This window comes from Neolamprologus multifasciatus, chromosome 3 (genome assembly GCF_963576455.1).
Source record: "Neolamprologus multifasciatus chromosome 3, fNeoMul1.2, whole genome shotgun sequence".
Lineage (NCBI taxonomy): Eukaryota > Metazoa > Chordata > Actinopteri > Cichliformes > Cichlidae > Neolamprologus > Neolamprologus multifasciatus.
In genome coordinates, this window is record NC_140441.1 from 23,811,284 (window position 1) to 23,827,167 (window position 15,884).

Below are 15,884 nucleotides of genomic sequence, written 5' to 3' on the forward strand. Positions count from 1 at the left end.
TTCGAGGCCACACTTCCTATTTTTCTGAACCTTTCGTTCCCTCTGTGTCTCAACAGGAAATTAAATCCTATTAAATAGATAGAAGTGGCAAAATAAACCCAAGCAACAGAAGATACAGATCCAGCTGAATATGATAATAAATATAGCAGATTTTGTTTTTCTGTTTTGTTGGTTTGGGTTCTTCTGTTTATTTTCTCCTATCTTTGCAGTACGCTCCTGCCCGCACCTGTCCCTGCCCCAGCACGGCTTCCTGAGTTGCAGCAACAGCTTTGGCTCCTACAGGGTGGTGTGTCAGGTGGGCTGTGATCGGGGCTACAGATTAGAGGGAGACTCCGAACTCACCTGCCAGGCAAACTACCAATGGAGTGGGCCCCAACCTCGGTGTGTGGGTAAGCTTTCACTCCACTGTCAGCCACTATCTCACACCGTGTCCTAGTAAGACGGAGAAACTCGGCTTCATGCAGTCATGGGTTTAATTTGCTCGTTTTGCTATATCAGTGACTTTTCTAAACCTCATATCTGAAAGCAACATATGATTACAAAACATGACTCCAACATTCACTGCAAGAATAAAAAAATAAAAATGCCCCACAGCTGGTTGTGATGATGCATTGAGAGCTTTTGAACCTTTGGCTTTACTGATTCATCTGCCAGCATCTTGTTTTTTCGGTGCCGTAGTGCTACGTTTTCAGCTAAAACTTGCAGTATACTGTTAATGTTATCAAGTGTGGTCGAGAGGTCTGGTTCAGTGAAATCAAGTGAGTTTTAACCCATTTAAAAAGACATAAAGTGCCTTGCAAATAATTAGGTTAACTGTTAACAGGTTAGTAATGTGACTGGATATTACAAAGAACATCTTAGAGAAGGAAATATTCAAAAGAACAAATGGTGGAATAATTTCAGAATAATATTCATTAGCGTAAATCTTTGAAGACTTTTGATCACTGGCAGTACAAACAATACAAATACACTAATGATCAAAAGTTGTCACATCTTAAAATGAAAAGAAAACTCTTTGCATTCAGTTTTTATTTACATTTTACACAGCGTCCCAACTTTATCAGAGCTGGGCTTGTAAATAAATAGTGTCAAAACCCAATAACAGCTAAAGCATTGATTTGGGCATCGAGAGAAGTCACGGAGGCAAAAAGTGAAGCCAAAAGATCATGAAGCTGAACCACAGAGAGCTTTGAACACAAATACAATTTTTAAATCAGCTCTACGTGTTACAGGTAGCTAAAATGTGTGATTTATGTTCTTTGAGTTATTATTTGGATTTTTTTAGCTTTAATTGAACAGTAGCGTGAGAGTGCTGGAAATGATATGCAGGGATTGGTCTGGGATGGACTCAAACCCGAGTTCCTACATTAGCCTTCAGCATGTAGGAGCAGCCTTGTGTTGGCTTTTCTATCCACCACTTAGAAGTCAAACAGCCTGAAAGCACTCAGATTAGCTGAGGTGACAGCTAGTTGTAAACTTTAGGTCTAATTACATTTTAAGCTGGTGAGTTATAGAAATTAAACTCCTCCCCAGCTGCCACGAAGAGTCAATTTGTATTATTATCAGGGTGTAAACCTGCGTATTTGTGATGGACACACGAGGAACTGGGTTTTTTTGGCACTTTTTTTGTTGGCTTAATTTTTCAGCCATGGATGTTGCTGCTTAGACATAACCTGCTGCCTGTTCAGTTATTTTTGTGTGCTCAAGTGTGGTCTTGTTTTTGGCACCAAACTGTTTTATTCCAAGACTTTAACAAAGTGGCACATTCTGTATTTTCCCCATTTTGGGCTAAAAATAATTAATTCCCAGTTTAATAACCCTCGTCACATCGTATCCAAGAGAATTCATCTATTACAGCAACATCTTTCCATGTCTTCAGTCAAAGTCTTAGTAGTCCCTCATCTGTGGAGTTAAATCCGATTTATTCATGCAGTTATTGAATTAGCATTGTTTTCCATAATAAATCTTCCCAGCCTTGCTTTCACTCAGATACACAGCAGTCCTCTCTGACAGTAAATATGTCTTGCAGCATGACTATCATTCAACTGAGCGCTCGCATGATTTGTTTTGCTTCTGCTTACTGAAACGTGTCTGGCTGAAAAAACACAAAGACAGTCTATCAAACAAATGTCCCCGATATGGGTTTCTATGAAAAAACGGTGTAGTTTACAAGCGTATGTAAACACGCATATACAGCGGTTAAACATATGGGGCGTGTTTGCGCAGAGACCCGCCATGGCACAAGACACATCTGCTTTCTCACAGCAAAGCTACAGTTACCACATATACACAACACAAAATTACCCACACACTCCAAAACTGATAGTTAAGTCAAAATAGTCGCACACACTCGTGCCCACCACAGAGAGCACCCAGGTCATGCACACGAACACACAAAAAAGGGACAGTGTGAGAGCGTTTGGCCACAAATCTCCGGCCGGTGCTGACTCACTTCCAACCAACCAGCTAGATGCACTATTTAAAAATGCCTGAGCCATCCACTACCGAAAAACTCTCTCCGTTCCTTTATCAGTAACTCCAATCTCTGCACTGAGTGAGCCGCTGCTTGTTTGTTTGGCCATCTCTGCATTTTCCTGCAGACTTTAGCACAACTAAGAGGACTCTGCGGGCTGCCGTTGGTTTGTTTTAGTGTTTGCTTGCTCTGTGGTGAAAGAGGATCAGCTCGGCTGCCCTGAGAGGATGCTGAGATAGATTTATTTATTTTTTTCATCCGATTGTAATCCCCGATGTCAAATATCTCTCGGAGTGAGCTTTCCCTGCAAAGCAGCTACAGATAGAGCCAATGAAACTGAGATTTGGCGAGGGAGAGAATGAAAACGAATTATCCGTCATCAAGAAAAAAGCCACACTGGCCTCCAGAAATGCTTGAAAGGCCTCCTGTGTACGAGCCCAGCGGTCAGCGCTTTCTTAAGTTGATTTCCGACCAAATGTTTGTCGTTTCCGTGCCAGTTTTTGATACACAGCGGCCGAGAATAGCTTTATTGTTGCCGTTTATGGTGGAGCCAGCTCAGAGGAAGATTTTATCACATTCAGTTAACACACAGGAAACACGGTCGAGATCTTCCAACTCTATTTTTTTTCCACTCTTTTGTTCAGTGTTTTCCCAGTTTTATCTTTATAAGGAAATCTTTTCAGCTACTTTTAATAACAAACAAGAAACAGATTGATAATCTGTCTCTTGATCTTCCCCACCCAGAGGTGCGTTGCCCTGCCATTGTAACTCTGAAGAACATCTTTCTGTCCCCTCCTGCCTGTGGGAGAAGAGCAGTGTCTCCAGGCTTTGTTTGCCTCCTCAACTGTCGTCCAGGTTACAGTCTCCAGGGGAACAGGAAGGCGGTGTGCCTGAGCTCTGGGAACTGGACAGCCAATGTCTATAAAGCTGTCTGCACAGGTAACTGTGTGTGTGTGTGTGTGTGTGTGTGTGTGTGTGTGTGTGTGTGTGTGTGTGTGTGTGTTTTCCTAAAGAGGGAATCTATCTTTCCTTTCTGCAGGACTAAGGTCAGGGCAGCGGTCAAAGCTGCAGTGGCTGTAAATTATCTCTACAGTTGTAACAAGGAAGTAAAAAATACAGAGGCCAAGACCCTCTGCTTGAAGCTCTGGAAGGCTGAATGATGGAGTTTACAGTTAGGTTTGATCATTTTTTTCTCCACATGACTTTGGAGTAGAAGAAGGGCCTGTATGCTCAGGTCCAGAAGTATGTTTTGAGTTTTGCCACCACAGTGGAGTCAAGATATCAAACAATCAAGATGCGATTGAAGTGCAGACTTTAGGGCTTAAAAAAAAGTGTTTGTTTTGGATTTGTTCTTTTTCAGGATTTTTTTATACACAGTCCCCCATTTTCACAGGCTAAAAAGTAATTGGACAATTGGCCGGGTTAGGTCTGCTCCCTCATTAATCCATGACAATCTAAGCACATAATAAACTTAGATTCCTACTTCACTAGAACTCTCAATGAGGTGTGAAAAAATGAAGGCGACATCCAGGTACTTATAGACCTGACTATGTAAAGGAGTCGTTTCGAAAATACAGACATTTCCTGTCTTTCTAAAATGCAGAAGGATCATGTCGGTACACCAAAGTCTGGTCAAAAAGTTCTGCATCTCTGCCAATTAAAATGTAAAAAAAACATATCTGATTTAAATTAAGCCTATCTATGCTTCAGAGTTATCACTTTTGTACCACGTTAACTGTTTTTGATTCCTGCTTGGATCACTTGTGCATTCCTGATTCTTGCAGGATCTCCTGCTGTCAAATGATATGATGAGAAGGGCAGGTGAGAACTGAAGAGTGTATTTCTGTGGTTGAAGAATTCCTGCATTATAGATAGACAGCTACAGTTGTTTTTCCCCTGAAGAAATTGTATTGTAGGTCTAGACCCAGTTATCATAACCAGTGAAACTTCAGGCAGTTTGACAGAGAAGTTACTTGTTGCTAACTTTGCAAAGGTAAAATCCCAGATGCCGAAGTGCAGTTTGTCAGAACAGAAATCCCTTGAAGCTAAGCTGGAAGCAGTCCAGAGGCACACAAAGAGAAGACCTTGAAGGTGAGATTGTCCAAATTTAAATAAGCTAAGGTTCCCAGTTATGTCAGGATGGGAATCTGGCATAAACATTTGCCAAATCAAATATGCAAAGCCATCTGCTGTGATGACCCTTTGTGAATATGGGAGCTGAAATAAGCTTCATTGCTAGGGTAGCAGAACTTTTTGGATCCATTTTGTCATTTTGTGGGAGGTTAAAATTAGCAGGTGATTATTTAGCCATAAAGTTGGGAATAAGAGAAAAGCATTTTGCATTTCTCCATCCAATACTGAGTAATACACAAACACCCCCGAGGCCTCATGGTTAAGATTTTCTGTTTGAGACCATTTCATTCCTGTGAAAAACAAGCATTATTAGAAACTTAACTTGAAATCACTGCCGCATCTGACTGCCAACCTTTTTTTAGTAGTTTTGCGTGTCGTATGTGATAAATGCGGTCAAAAGTTGATTTTATATGGCATGAATGGGTGGGAGCTTTTAAAGCAGAGAAAGAAACAGAGGCGCTGTTAAGAGTGAAACATGAAGATAGAGAATAAATGGAGAAAGAGGATGATATGAAAAGAAAAACAAGAGGAAACTTGGAGTGAGAATTTTTCCATTCTGTTATTTTTTCTCTGCTCTTCCAAAGGCGAGTATGATGCTAATCTCCCCCCCTTAAAGCAGACCTCGGGTCACTAACTCAAACCATACCGTGTCCGAGCTTTCGAGTCTATCCTCTCAGCTCAGACTGGGCTCTGGAGATCATTATAACAGACTGCGGTACTCCAGATGCCTTGCAGGTGAAACAGGTGGTGCAGAACTGCTCTCTGCCCCCCACCCCACCCCACCCCACCCCAAATGTCCTCAGTACCCTCATTTCCTCATGGAGAAAGTTTGCTAATGAAGGAACTTGTGTCATTAAGGAGAGGAAGAGGTGCCATAAAGATGAAAACGAGGGGAGAGGTAAGGCGGACGGGGAGGTGAGAGGGGAAGATGAGTCATCTGTAGGTGTTTTAAAATGACATGGCAGAGAGAAAATGAGTTTTTCTGATACTGTCAGACACAAATGGGCTGGAGGGAGGAGACAAAAAGATATTTAAAAAAAAAGAAAATGTAAATTAGCTGGAAAGGATCAAGAAGGAGAGCTGCAATATGGGCGGCACATAACGAGCGCAAGAAAAAGAGAAAAGTTGTTACAAAGATGAGAGTGTTCGACTAAAGCTTCTGGCCTTCCCCTCCCCTCACTTCATGTTGATGACACCCAGAGTGAAATATGTTTCCCTTGTTATAAAGATGAAGGGATCCGATCTGAGCTCAAGTGTGTTAGTGTTTAACGGAGATGGATGCCTAAGTGGATGGGTCATCGGGTCCAGATGGGAGCAGCTCTGTTGCATAACGCAACAGGCATGACCACTGCCGATCGATGGGAGAAATCAGCTCTTGGAGGCTGAGCTCGTTTGCTGCAGGCTTGAACTGCGTTCAGCTGAACTGTGCTGGCTTCTCATTATTACACCATGCTGTATGGAGAATGAGACAAAGGAAGAAAATGTTTCATGCATGGGTCACGGTGGCTCCGACAGCCAAGCAGGTGGACTGCTGAAGGTTTTTTTCCAAATAAAGCTAAACTTTGTCCTGACAGTGCCTAGCTGTTTCCTGCTGGAACAATGAGAGGTTTTGTGCATTATCTAAGGGAAAAGACTCTTATAATCGAAGTAAAAGCATTGAACTTTGTGCAGATAGCTTTTAAAAGCTAGGTTTTTCAAATGTTTGACAGACACTTGATGTGAGGTTTGATAAATTATTGAACCTTAGCAAACACCAGCTCTAAGTGGCACAGACATTTGAGTCATTAGCTGTGTGGCACTGTCTTCACAAGTAGTCGTCCAGGCTGCTGGAGCTGCTTTTTACCAGTGGATTTAAAAACCAACATAACTCTAGCTAATTTGCTCAGAGAGGGCTATAATTATCTTGAAATTGTCTTTTTTTTTCCTTCAAACAATCAAAGTACAAACAGATTGAGTAGAGAAAACAAAAAGAATTGGCCAGCAGCCGGAAACTTTCTTTATTGATTTAGTTAACTTTTATAACCAAAAGCTGGTTTTGCTCAAAGCCTTTCTGACTTTTATCTACCTCCGCACTATGAGGTGTTTGGAGAGTGCTACAATACTCACATAAACAACAAATCATACGAGCTTAAAGTGCAAAACAAAAACATACCTTTTTTTCCTTGGCTCTCTTCATAGAGTTGTAAAAACATATAAGCAATTCAGTCTGTCACAATATCAGATTACTGCTACATGATTCATGATTTCATGATCAGAATCAGCTTCATTGGCCACGTATGTGTAGCATACATACAAAGAATTGGGCTTTCTTTGTTCTTAATTTACATAACCGAATAGACAATATGTGTGGCATATTTATATGTAGGTGCAGCGGTGCAAATATGTTGGAATAAATACCAACAGGTGAAGTGAATAACACTGATTATCTCTCCATCATGGCACCTGTTAGTAAAATATATTAGGGGGCAAGTGTACATTTTGTTGTTGAAGTTGATGTGTTAGAAGCAGGAAAAAAGGGCAACCGTAAGGGTTTGATTGAGTTTTGCAAAGACCAAATTGTGATGGCTAGATAACTGGTTCAGAGCATCTACAAAACGGCAGCTCTCTGGGGTGTTCCTGGTCGGCACTGATCAGTAACAGAAGTGTTCCAAGGAAGGAACAGTGGTAAACCTGTGCCAGGATCATGTGCAGCCAAGGCTCATTGATTCACATTGAGTAAAGGCTGGCCCGTGTGGTCTGATCCAGCAGGCGAGCTACTGTAGCTCACATAGCTGGAATTGTTCAATGTGTTTCAAATTGACAGGTGTCAGAATACACAGAGCATCAGAACTGGACCATAGAAGAATGGGAGAAGATCTAGTCTAATGATGAAGCATTGTTGCAGACCATGCACACCCTTTCATAGAAACAGTACTCCTTGATGGCTCTTTCAGCAGGATAATCTATCCTACCACAAAGCAAAAATGGTTCAGAAACGTTTTGAGGAGTACAACAAGTTCGAGGTGTTGGCTTGGCCTCCAAATTCCTTAGATCTCAGCCCAACCAAGCATCTGTGGGATGTGCTGGACAAACACATTCGATCCACCTCACAACTTACAGGACTTAAAGGATATGTTGGTAACATCTTGGTGCCAGATACTACAGCACACCTTCAGCAGTCTAGTGGAGTCCATGCCTCGACAGGTCAGGGCTGTTGTGGTAGCAAATGGAGGACCTGGTGGTCATTCTATTGTACTTAATCACAAACATCTGGTAAGAATTTCATGTCAACAGCATCTTTAGCCAATTTACTTAAAAATTGGTTATTACTCTTTGTACGTATTTGGGGTCCGTAGCAGGTATGTTGGTGGATGTTGAAGTGTAAGTAACAGGATAACTGTCACAATACGGCTGTGTGCAGGCAAGAGTAGGACCCAAACGCAAACTCGCAGAGACAAAAAGTAAACTCAAAAAAACACAGCTTTATTGCTGGCATGGAGTGGGACACGAAAAACAATACAAAACTAAACTGGGAAAACTAAAGCACAAGGAGCCACAGGGAAAAATCACACAGCTATGAGGGAGGACGCAACACTGACAAAGAGAAACATGGGGCTTAAATACACTGAGGGATAACGAGGAGGAATGAGCCACAGGAGGAGAGCACAGCTGGGAGTAATTAGGCAGGACGAGACAAGGGAAGCAAAACTAGAAACATTAACATAGGACAGACTGTGAAAGTAAAACAGGAAACACACTGACGGAACTCAAGACATGTAAACTTAACAAACTGGGGAGACAGAACATAGGGACCTGAAACATGGAACAGAAAGGCACAGTAGACACAACATGAACATAACAACGCCACAGGGGAAGAGTAAAACAAAATGCAGGAACACAGGACCTCTTTCAAAATAAAATGGGAAACATAATGAAACGCAAACATGACAACATAAGAAACACAGACATGAAGCACATGAAGGACAAGGGAGACTTAACAGGGGTTGGATACACAAGGGGAATCTAATAAACAAATGAACTTTGCTAATCTAATGAACTTAAACATAAATAATAATAATAATAATAATGGATTGGATTTATATAGCGCTTTTCAAGGCACCCAAAGCGCTTTACAGTGCCACTATTCATTCACTCTCACATTCACACACTGGTGGAGGCAAGCTACGGTTGTAGCCACAGCTGCCCTGGGGCAGACTGACATAGGCGAGGCTGCCATATCGCGCCACATAAACAACATCCAAATAAACTAAAACTTAAAATGCTGGGTTAACAGACTCAGGAACATGACAATAACAGTGTTTTGCAGGTGCAGGTAGTTGTCAGTAGGCTGGAGTCTTAATCAGACAGTTTGAGGAGGTGAATCGTTCATATTTAGATACCACTGTTATTATCAGTCAATACCTCTAGACTGCAATACCTCTAACAAAGAACTAACAGCTATTTCAGTTGAACTTGATGCATGTTGATGTGCTGGGAGTGACGAAGGGAGTGTTGAGCTGGAGTAAAAGCAAGAAAGAGTGCTTTTTATTCCCTGTCTTCACTTGGATGTCTCACTCTCTCTTTGATTGCTTATCAACAATGACAAACTGGCTTGTTATGTTTTAAGCTGTTGGGGCAATATGACATCACACGCCTGCTCTATCAGCAATAATGAGGAGCAGGTTGAGGTCAATGTCTGCGGGTTATGATGAAGGAACATCTGCAGTATTTGAACCCAATTTCATTCTCTTCTTCTTCTCCACCTTTTTTTCCCTCTCTCTTGTTAGATACTGAGCCACCGTGGCTACAGTGCCCCGACAACATTGTTGCAGAAACAGTTGAGCGCCGCGGCACGGCCATCGTCAGCTGGAACGTCCCAAATGCCACGGACAACTCTAAAGAAGAGGTTAGATATTTGAGTAAAAATCAGTCAAATTAGATGCCACTTAATTCCAGAATAGCTTGATGATTATGGGGTAATGGTTTCCCGCCCTTGGTATCAAAAGTTTGTTGTATCCACAATAAACCTGTAACATATGATAAGAGGGCACAAGCATGAGCTAAAGTACAGTATTTACTGCATACATGGCATGTGACATTCTGTGGTTTACTTTATGTGGTAGGATAAATTACATAGCTGTTTTGTGAAATTCTCAATTAATTTGCACAAAAGTAAATCTCTAATTTATTCAGCTTCCTGCTTTGAAAGCAGTTTGACTCTCTTCTTCTTCTTCACATTTTGTTGTCTCTCACTCCTCCAGGTGGTGGTCCAGGCGAAGCCAGTCTATAGTCTTCCACAGCTTTTCCCCATTGGAAAGGAAACCATCACATACTTTGCTGCGGACCTCTCTGGAAATCAGGCCAACTGCTCCTTTACAGTCACCGTCATCGGTGAGCTCATCCTTCTGGGGACCACATAAAACCAAACAATGGATGCTGCATGTGGCCTCTGGCAGATTACAGAGAGCGAGGGCGGGTGGGTGGGGGGGGGGGCAGAGAATTCGGTCACACAGCGTTTATGTTGTGTTTGGACAACTGTTCCTGTCCTATACAGAATCAAATAAATGATAAAAAGTGCCTTTTTTTAGTAAGCAGAGTTTGCATGCTCCGTGCTTGTGTGGGTTGTCTCCGGGTACTCCGGCTTCCTCCTGCAGTCCAAACACATGCATGTTAGTTTAACTGGTGATTGTAAACTGGTCGTGTGAATGGTTGTCTATAAAAAGTGAATATGATTGGCAACTTCAAGTAACTATGGACAAAATAACTACTGGCAACATGAAGTGGGCAGGCTGACATATGACCTGATAGTAAACGCATTAGAGGGTCCCTAAGTTGTGACTCCATAAAGTTGGAAAAGGCTCAATTTCCCAGGTGACTCTGAGTGAGATAAGTGGAAGAAGAAGGATGGATAATTAGTGGATAAATATGCTGATACAGTTGGACGTAGTTTTGCAAAAAGGGTAAAGACAGTGAGTGTCTTTTAAGGTCCAAACTCGTCACCTCTCAGTTGGGACACTTTACCGTCAGTTTGTTACTGGATTGCTGCAGTTTGTTTCAGTGATTTCACCGAAACACTTTCAGAGATTTTAATTGACTAACTTAGCAGTAAGTTCTGCTCCAGCAGGTGCCAAACACTGTTTGCTGTTGAGAGTGAATAACAGGGGTGTCCCATGTCAGCCACCCAGTAATCACTGCAGTCGGGGGAAAAACCCCAAGCGTGGTAGCTGTGAACATTTCCATATGTTATTATGTTGGTGGAAAGTTGTGGGTTTTTTATTAGAGACATGTGTTCAACTCGTGCCCTCTGACACTCTCTGCTGCTGCTGCATTGAGATGACAGAGTCGCACTCAGCTCCCCAACGTTTTTTTTTCCTCGTGACTTTATCATCTGTTCAGCTCTTTGTTTGCTATAAATCCCTTTGTACCTAAATATTATTGAGTGTGCAGCCTGATTTAGTCTATTTATAGTGACTGGCGTTCAGAAATGTGACTTTAACAAGTTTTCTCTGTCTGTGCACTTACTTTCTGTCTGCCTCCAGATACGGAGCCCCCGGTCATCGACAGGTGCAGGTCACCGCCCGCGATCCAGGCCACGAACACAGAGACGGCGGTGGACTGGGAAGTCCCGCAGTTTTCCGACAACTCAGGTATGTCTGGTCGCTCCTTCTTTAGACCGTTTATTCTTTTGCAGCTCTGTTCCACTCTGCTCCACCCACTGTCTCAGTCAATGATGGCTAAACAGGATCTTTTCCTCTGGGAGATTGGAAAAAGAAGGTTCTGCGAATAACGGTGAAGGACACTGGACATAGAGGACGAACTGTAACTGGGTGCATGGATGCCTCATTAGCGCGTCTGTGTTTAGAGAGAGAACAGGCCTAGTGGACAGATGAAGCTGTTACAGCGTCTGCGAATATCATTAATGCGAAAACAGATGGAGGCAGGTGTTATTGCTATGAAAGAAGTTCTTCTGTGGGAATGCGTGCTCATTCCACCCATTTTTCACACAGTCTGGATAATTGTGCGAGCAAATGCAGTACTCGAGTCAAATGCTTTGGACTGTCAGTTCATTATGTTTGTGGGGTTTTTTTGTTTTTTTTAATCAGAGTGGTTGTAGTTGTTATGTTAAGACATTAATCACTGTCTAGGTGAAGCTGACGCTTTAGCAATACACCCACTAGAAAAATATCTGTTTAATTTAGAGTATTAGGACTTCACCTAAGTGACAGTTCTTAGAAGGGTTGTTCATTGGCATAAAAAAAATCAAAGTTGTACGGTGATTGTGGTTCTGTGGTGACTCGAGACTAATCACTCACATTTCATGGAGCTGCTCTTAACTGATTCCTCTCTAAGACAGTGTAAATGTAAACCTAGAAAACATTATGGAATACGATTGCAAGAAAAATGTTCTGTGTTTTTGCATAAATATGACCTTGAACATTACACAAGTGCAAAGAGTAGAGACAGAGAGCCCAATTACGTAAATGTAAATATTATACTGGGATGTGTGGGGTTTTCCTTGGCTCAGAATGACTCTTTAGGGGAAAGTATGCACGTAAGCATAATTGGTTTGCATATAGCTAGGCAAAGATTCTTAATTACATTAGTTAACAGAAGAGTTTTGTTATTTTTGGCTATTTTATAAAGAAAAACATCTGGGCTTTTTGGGGGTTTTTCTCAAAACTGAAAAGTGTCAGGCCTAAAATAAATTATCCACAGCAGATGAACTATAGGAAATAGGAAGAATTTCAGTAAAAACCTGATCCAGGACCTGACAGGCACATCTGGACCTTCAGTTGATCCATCTACTGTTCACTGAAGCCTCATCAGAAATGGTCTCAGTTGAATTGTGGGTGTCATGAAGCCGTTTTTAAGGAAGGGCAACCTTGAGAAAAGGCTATGAGGTTTGCAGGAAGATGTCAGGAGTCAGTTTTCTATCCCCTTTTGTGGAAAACCAAAAATCAGGAGCCACAGAAATAAACAGACATCTTAACCTAAGAGAGAGAGGGAAGGCAGAATAGTTCGTACAGTAGCAATGACGGTGCTTAGTGGGCTTACTGGGAAGATGAAGTGAGTAGAAAGTACACGCAGGTACTTCTTTTTACTGGTTAATGTGAGAATTTCCTGACTTAGACTTAATTTGCAAATATATCTTCAGGCTTCACTTTGGATTAACTTTTTTTTTTTAAATTTAGAATAATATAGTGAAGGATGAGATAAATTAAACATGTAAAGCGATGATTACAGAGGACAGAATTATTTGAATGCAGGGCTTCATCTTCAACATGTTATGTATTTTGTGAATTTGTGATTTAATAACTTGCCGAAATGAAAAAGGTACGTTGAATCTGCTCTTTATCAAACTTTTTTTTGCAGCCGTGTTTCTAAAAAGCTAAAACGGGGCCACAGAGCAATAAATTCAACATTGAAACGTTCTTCAAGGGTGTTTTGACAGGCAATAAAGCTGTAACTGGCGACTCCAGGACTCAATACACAACCAAATCTGAATGCTATAAAAGTTTGTATGAAGGTCGCTTTGCCAGATAGACTAAATACCGTAGAGCCGGGTGAATTTGTCCTGGCGCTCCGACTGTACCCAAACAGCTGGGGTGGTGACAGACAACAAACCAGACTTCTTCGGGCTCCAGCCCGCAGCCGGGCTCATGTAATGCACCGACTCTGTACATAAATAACGGTAACAGAGATTACGTGTGTGTGTGAGTGTGTGTGTTCACAAATTCAGACACAAACACAGGCGCCAAAATTAACATCTCGCTCACCAAAGCCCCAAAGTGATCATTCCCCACCTGCCTGCAGAGGTGCACCCCCACCCATCAAACACACACACACACACACACACACACACACACACACACACACACACACACTGTAATAACAGGCTACTGTGGCTGCTTCAGGTCCACACGACGTCAGCCTGGGGCTGCTTCGACGTCAGTGTTTTGTTTTTCCAGGCCCACACCCTGATGCCAGCTCTATATATAGTCATGACTCTGGAGACACGCACATACAAACACACACACACACACTTAGGCTAAATATAAGGGGAGACTCCAGACATGTGTCAGCCCTGTTGGAACGGCGGTGCTACTGTTAATAAAGGAGATGGATCAGAGTTAAACGAAAGGTTGATCCCTCACTTTTCCCTCCTCCTTAATCCCGTCTGTGTCTCTCACACTTGGTGCAGATGTTTCATTGTTCTTTGTCACCAACCTGTGTGTCAGCCTAAACACCAACACACTCATACACTCCGCTCATCACAGCAGCCTCTCCCAGTGCTCTATCCATCACTTTCATTTTTTTTTTTTTTTTTTCGAGCCAGCTAGACTTAAGTTTCCTTTTCAATTCCCAGACCTGGATTCTTTTTTTTTCTGCTGCCACGCGATGCCCAGACACATTATTCCTATGTTTAACATAACAGCTATGGTTCATAGGAGTGACTCATTTAGTCCTGGAATATAAACTAAGGCTTAGAGTGCCCTCTGCAGGAAAACCAGAGTAACTTCGGATTAGAGATGAAGACTTTTAAACTTGGAAAAATAAGTTCCCAACAGCAGGTGTAAAGGGGAAAAATAGAAAACACTGTTAGACCAAAAATATTAAATCATGGATACATTTGTATGTGCTATGTTCTGATTTTAATCAGTTTAAAAGCCCCAAAAGATGCTCCATGTAAAACCCTCACATCAAACTGTTATTTTACATTGACTTCTTCCTAATGTGCAGTAATGTGCAAAAGTCTGTAACGTTAAATGTTTCTTTGACCATTCTTGATCTTTGAACATTGGCTGCTTTCCACTAATTTTCAGCTCGGACCTTGTAGCAAAAAATTTCAGATTTTTGATATTGAAGCCACTTGACCCTGACCTGAGAATCATTCAAGCATAAAAATGCAGATACAGAAATGTTATTTTTGTGTTGGTTTATAGTTTACTGATGAATAGTTGGGTAGCTGGCACATTTTCTGAAAACAGCAGTTTCTGTCTCACACTCACAGGATGCACAAAATGTCATTTTTGCTACTTGACCACACATTAGTAGCTTTAACCCACCTAATCCTACTTCTTTGTACAGTGCATATGATTATGCTTTTTCACAACAAGATCACCAGGATGGGTCAGCAGAAATGAAATAATCGTCTCTCTGTCTGTCTTTCAGGCGGTCGCCTCACAGTAACCAGTCCCCACAGTCCAGGCTCTCTGTTTCCAGTAGGAGATACTGTGGTGCAGTACACCGCTACTGATGCAGCAGGAAACAGCCGCACATGCAACCTCACAGTAACTGTCCAAGGTATAAGAGCACCCCTGCATCTCAGTGACGTACCTGCACCCCAAGGAACCCTTTCTCTTTTTTCTTTTATCTTGTGTGATGAGAATGAAATACACAGTAAATAAAACAAAACACCAGTGTCAGTGTCCTTTTGCAGTGCCTGAATTTTTCAGTTTCATTGTGCAGTCATGCATGCTAGTAATCAGACACTGAGCTCGAACTTGAGAAAACCATGAAAGTGCTTTATGTGTATTTGCTCAGGGACAACGTGTGACCAGCCGTACGTCCCAGTGAATGGAGAGTTCGTCTGTTCTGAAGAGGAGGAGGGAGTCAACTGTACTCTCCACTGTAAAGACGGCTATAGCCTCACTCAGGATGCTGTCCACAGCTACTTCTGTGCCTACAACGGCATCTGGGAGCCAGCCTACTCTCCAGACAGACCAGACTGTTCATGTGAGTGTGGCAGAATATATATATATGTTTATACATATATGCTGTATGCCTCACTGTTTATTTTCAGTTTCAGAAGAATAATTTTTCTTCTTTAGGAGGTAGAGAACATCAGTGTGCCACCGCCAAAACAACAAACAAAACATTCTATAAATAAAACACAACTAACTTGACCATGAAAATCAGCAAGAAAATACAGGCCTCTTACCCACATACATATATGTCATACATAGATACATACAGGGTGCTCTGTTTAGGCTGTTTTAACCTGGCTACAGCAGCTGCAAGCCTCTTTGCAACCCCCCTCCACCTCTGACCTTCCTTTTTATTGTGTATTTGACTTAATCAGTGTCACATCTGATACCACTGGTGCATGCTCTGTTCTCTACAGGTTTTCTCCAGTGCAAATAACCTTTTTTTTAACTTTATGTCCTCTCCAGTGAACCGTATAGCCAACAACGGGTTTAAGCCCTTCGAGATGCTCTTTAAAGCATCTCGCTGTGACGACGTGGACCTCGTCAAGTCATTTACTGGAGAGTTCAACAGCAAACTGGGAGGCATGGTG

The 15,884-nt window shown here is 42.0% G+C and overlaps 1 protein-coding gene and 1 long non-coding RNA gene across 5 annotated transcripts in view; one reads left to right on the forward strand and one right to left on the reverse strand.

The window, feature by feature from the left end:
• The window catches only part of LOC146522107 (uncharacterized), a 234,587-nt gene that overhangs the window by 95,431 nt on the left and 123,272 nt on the right, over positions 1-15,884 (reverse strand). The window lies entirely within an intron of this gene.
• The window catches only part of svep1 (sushi, von Willebrand factor type A, EGF and pentraxin domain containing 1), a 114,375-nt gene that overhangs the window by 70,749 nt on the left and 27,742 nt on the right, over positions 1-15,884 (forward strand). For all 4 annotated transcript variants that reach the window (XM_085153867.1, XM_085153868.1, XM_085153869.1 and 1 more), the window contains 8 exons: positions 210-389; positions 3,218-3,412; positions 9,373-9,491; positions 9,847-9,976; positions 11,125-11,232; positions 14,759-14,890; positions 15,131-15,322; positions 15,760-15,881. In XM_085153867.1, coding sequence (XP_085009993.1) covers positions 210-389; positions 3,218-3,412; positions 9,373-9,491; positions 9,847-9,976; positions 11,125-11,232; positions 14,759-14,890; positions 15,131-15,322; positions 15,760-15,881 — 1,178 coding nt within the window. The remainder of the gene's footprint in view (positions 1-209; positions 390-3,217; positions 3,413-9,372; positions 9,492-9,846; positions 9,977-11,124; positions 11,233-14,758; positions 14,891-15,130; positions 15,323-15,759; positions 15,882-15,884) is intronic.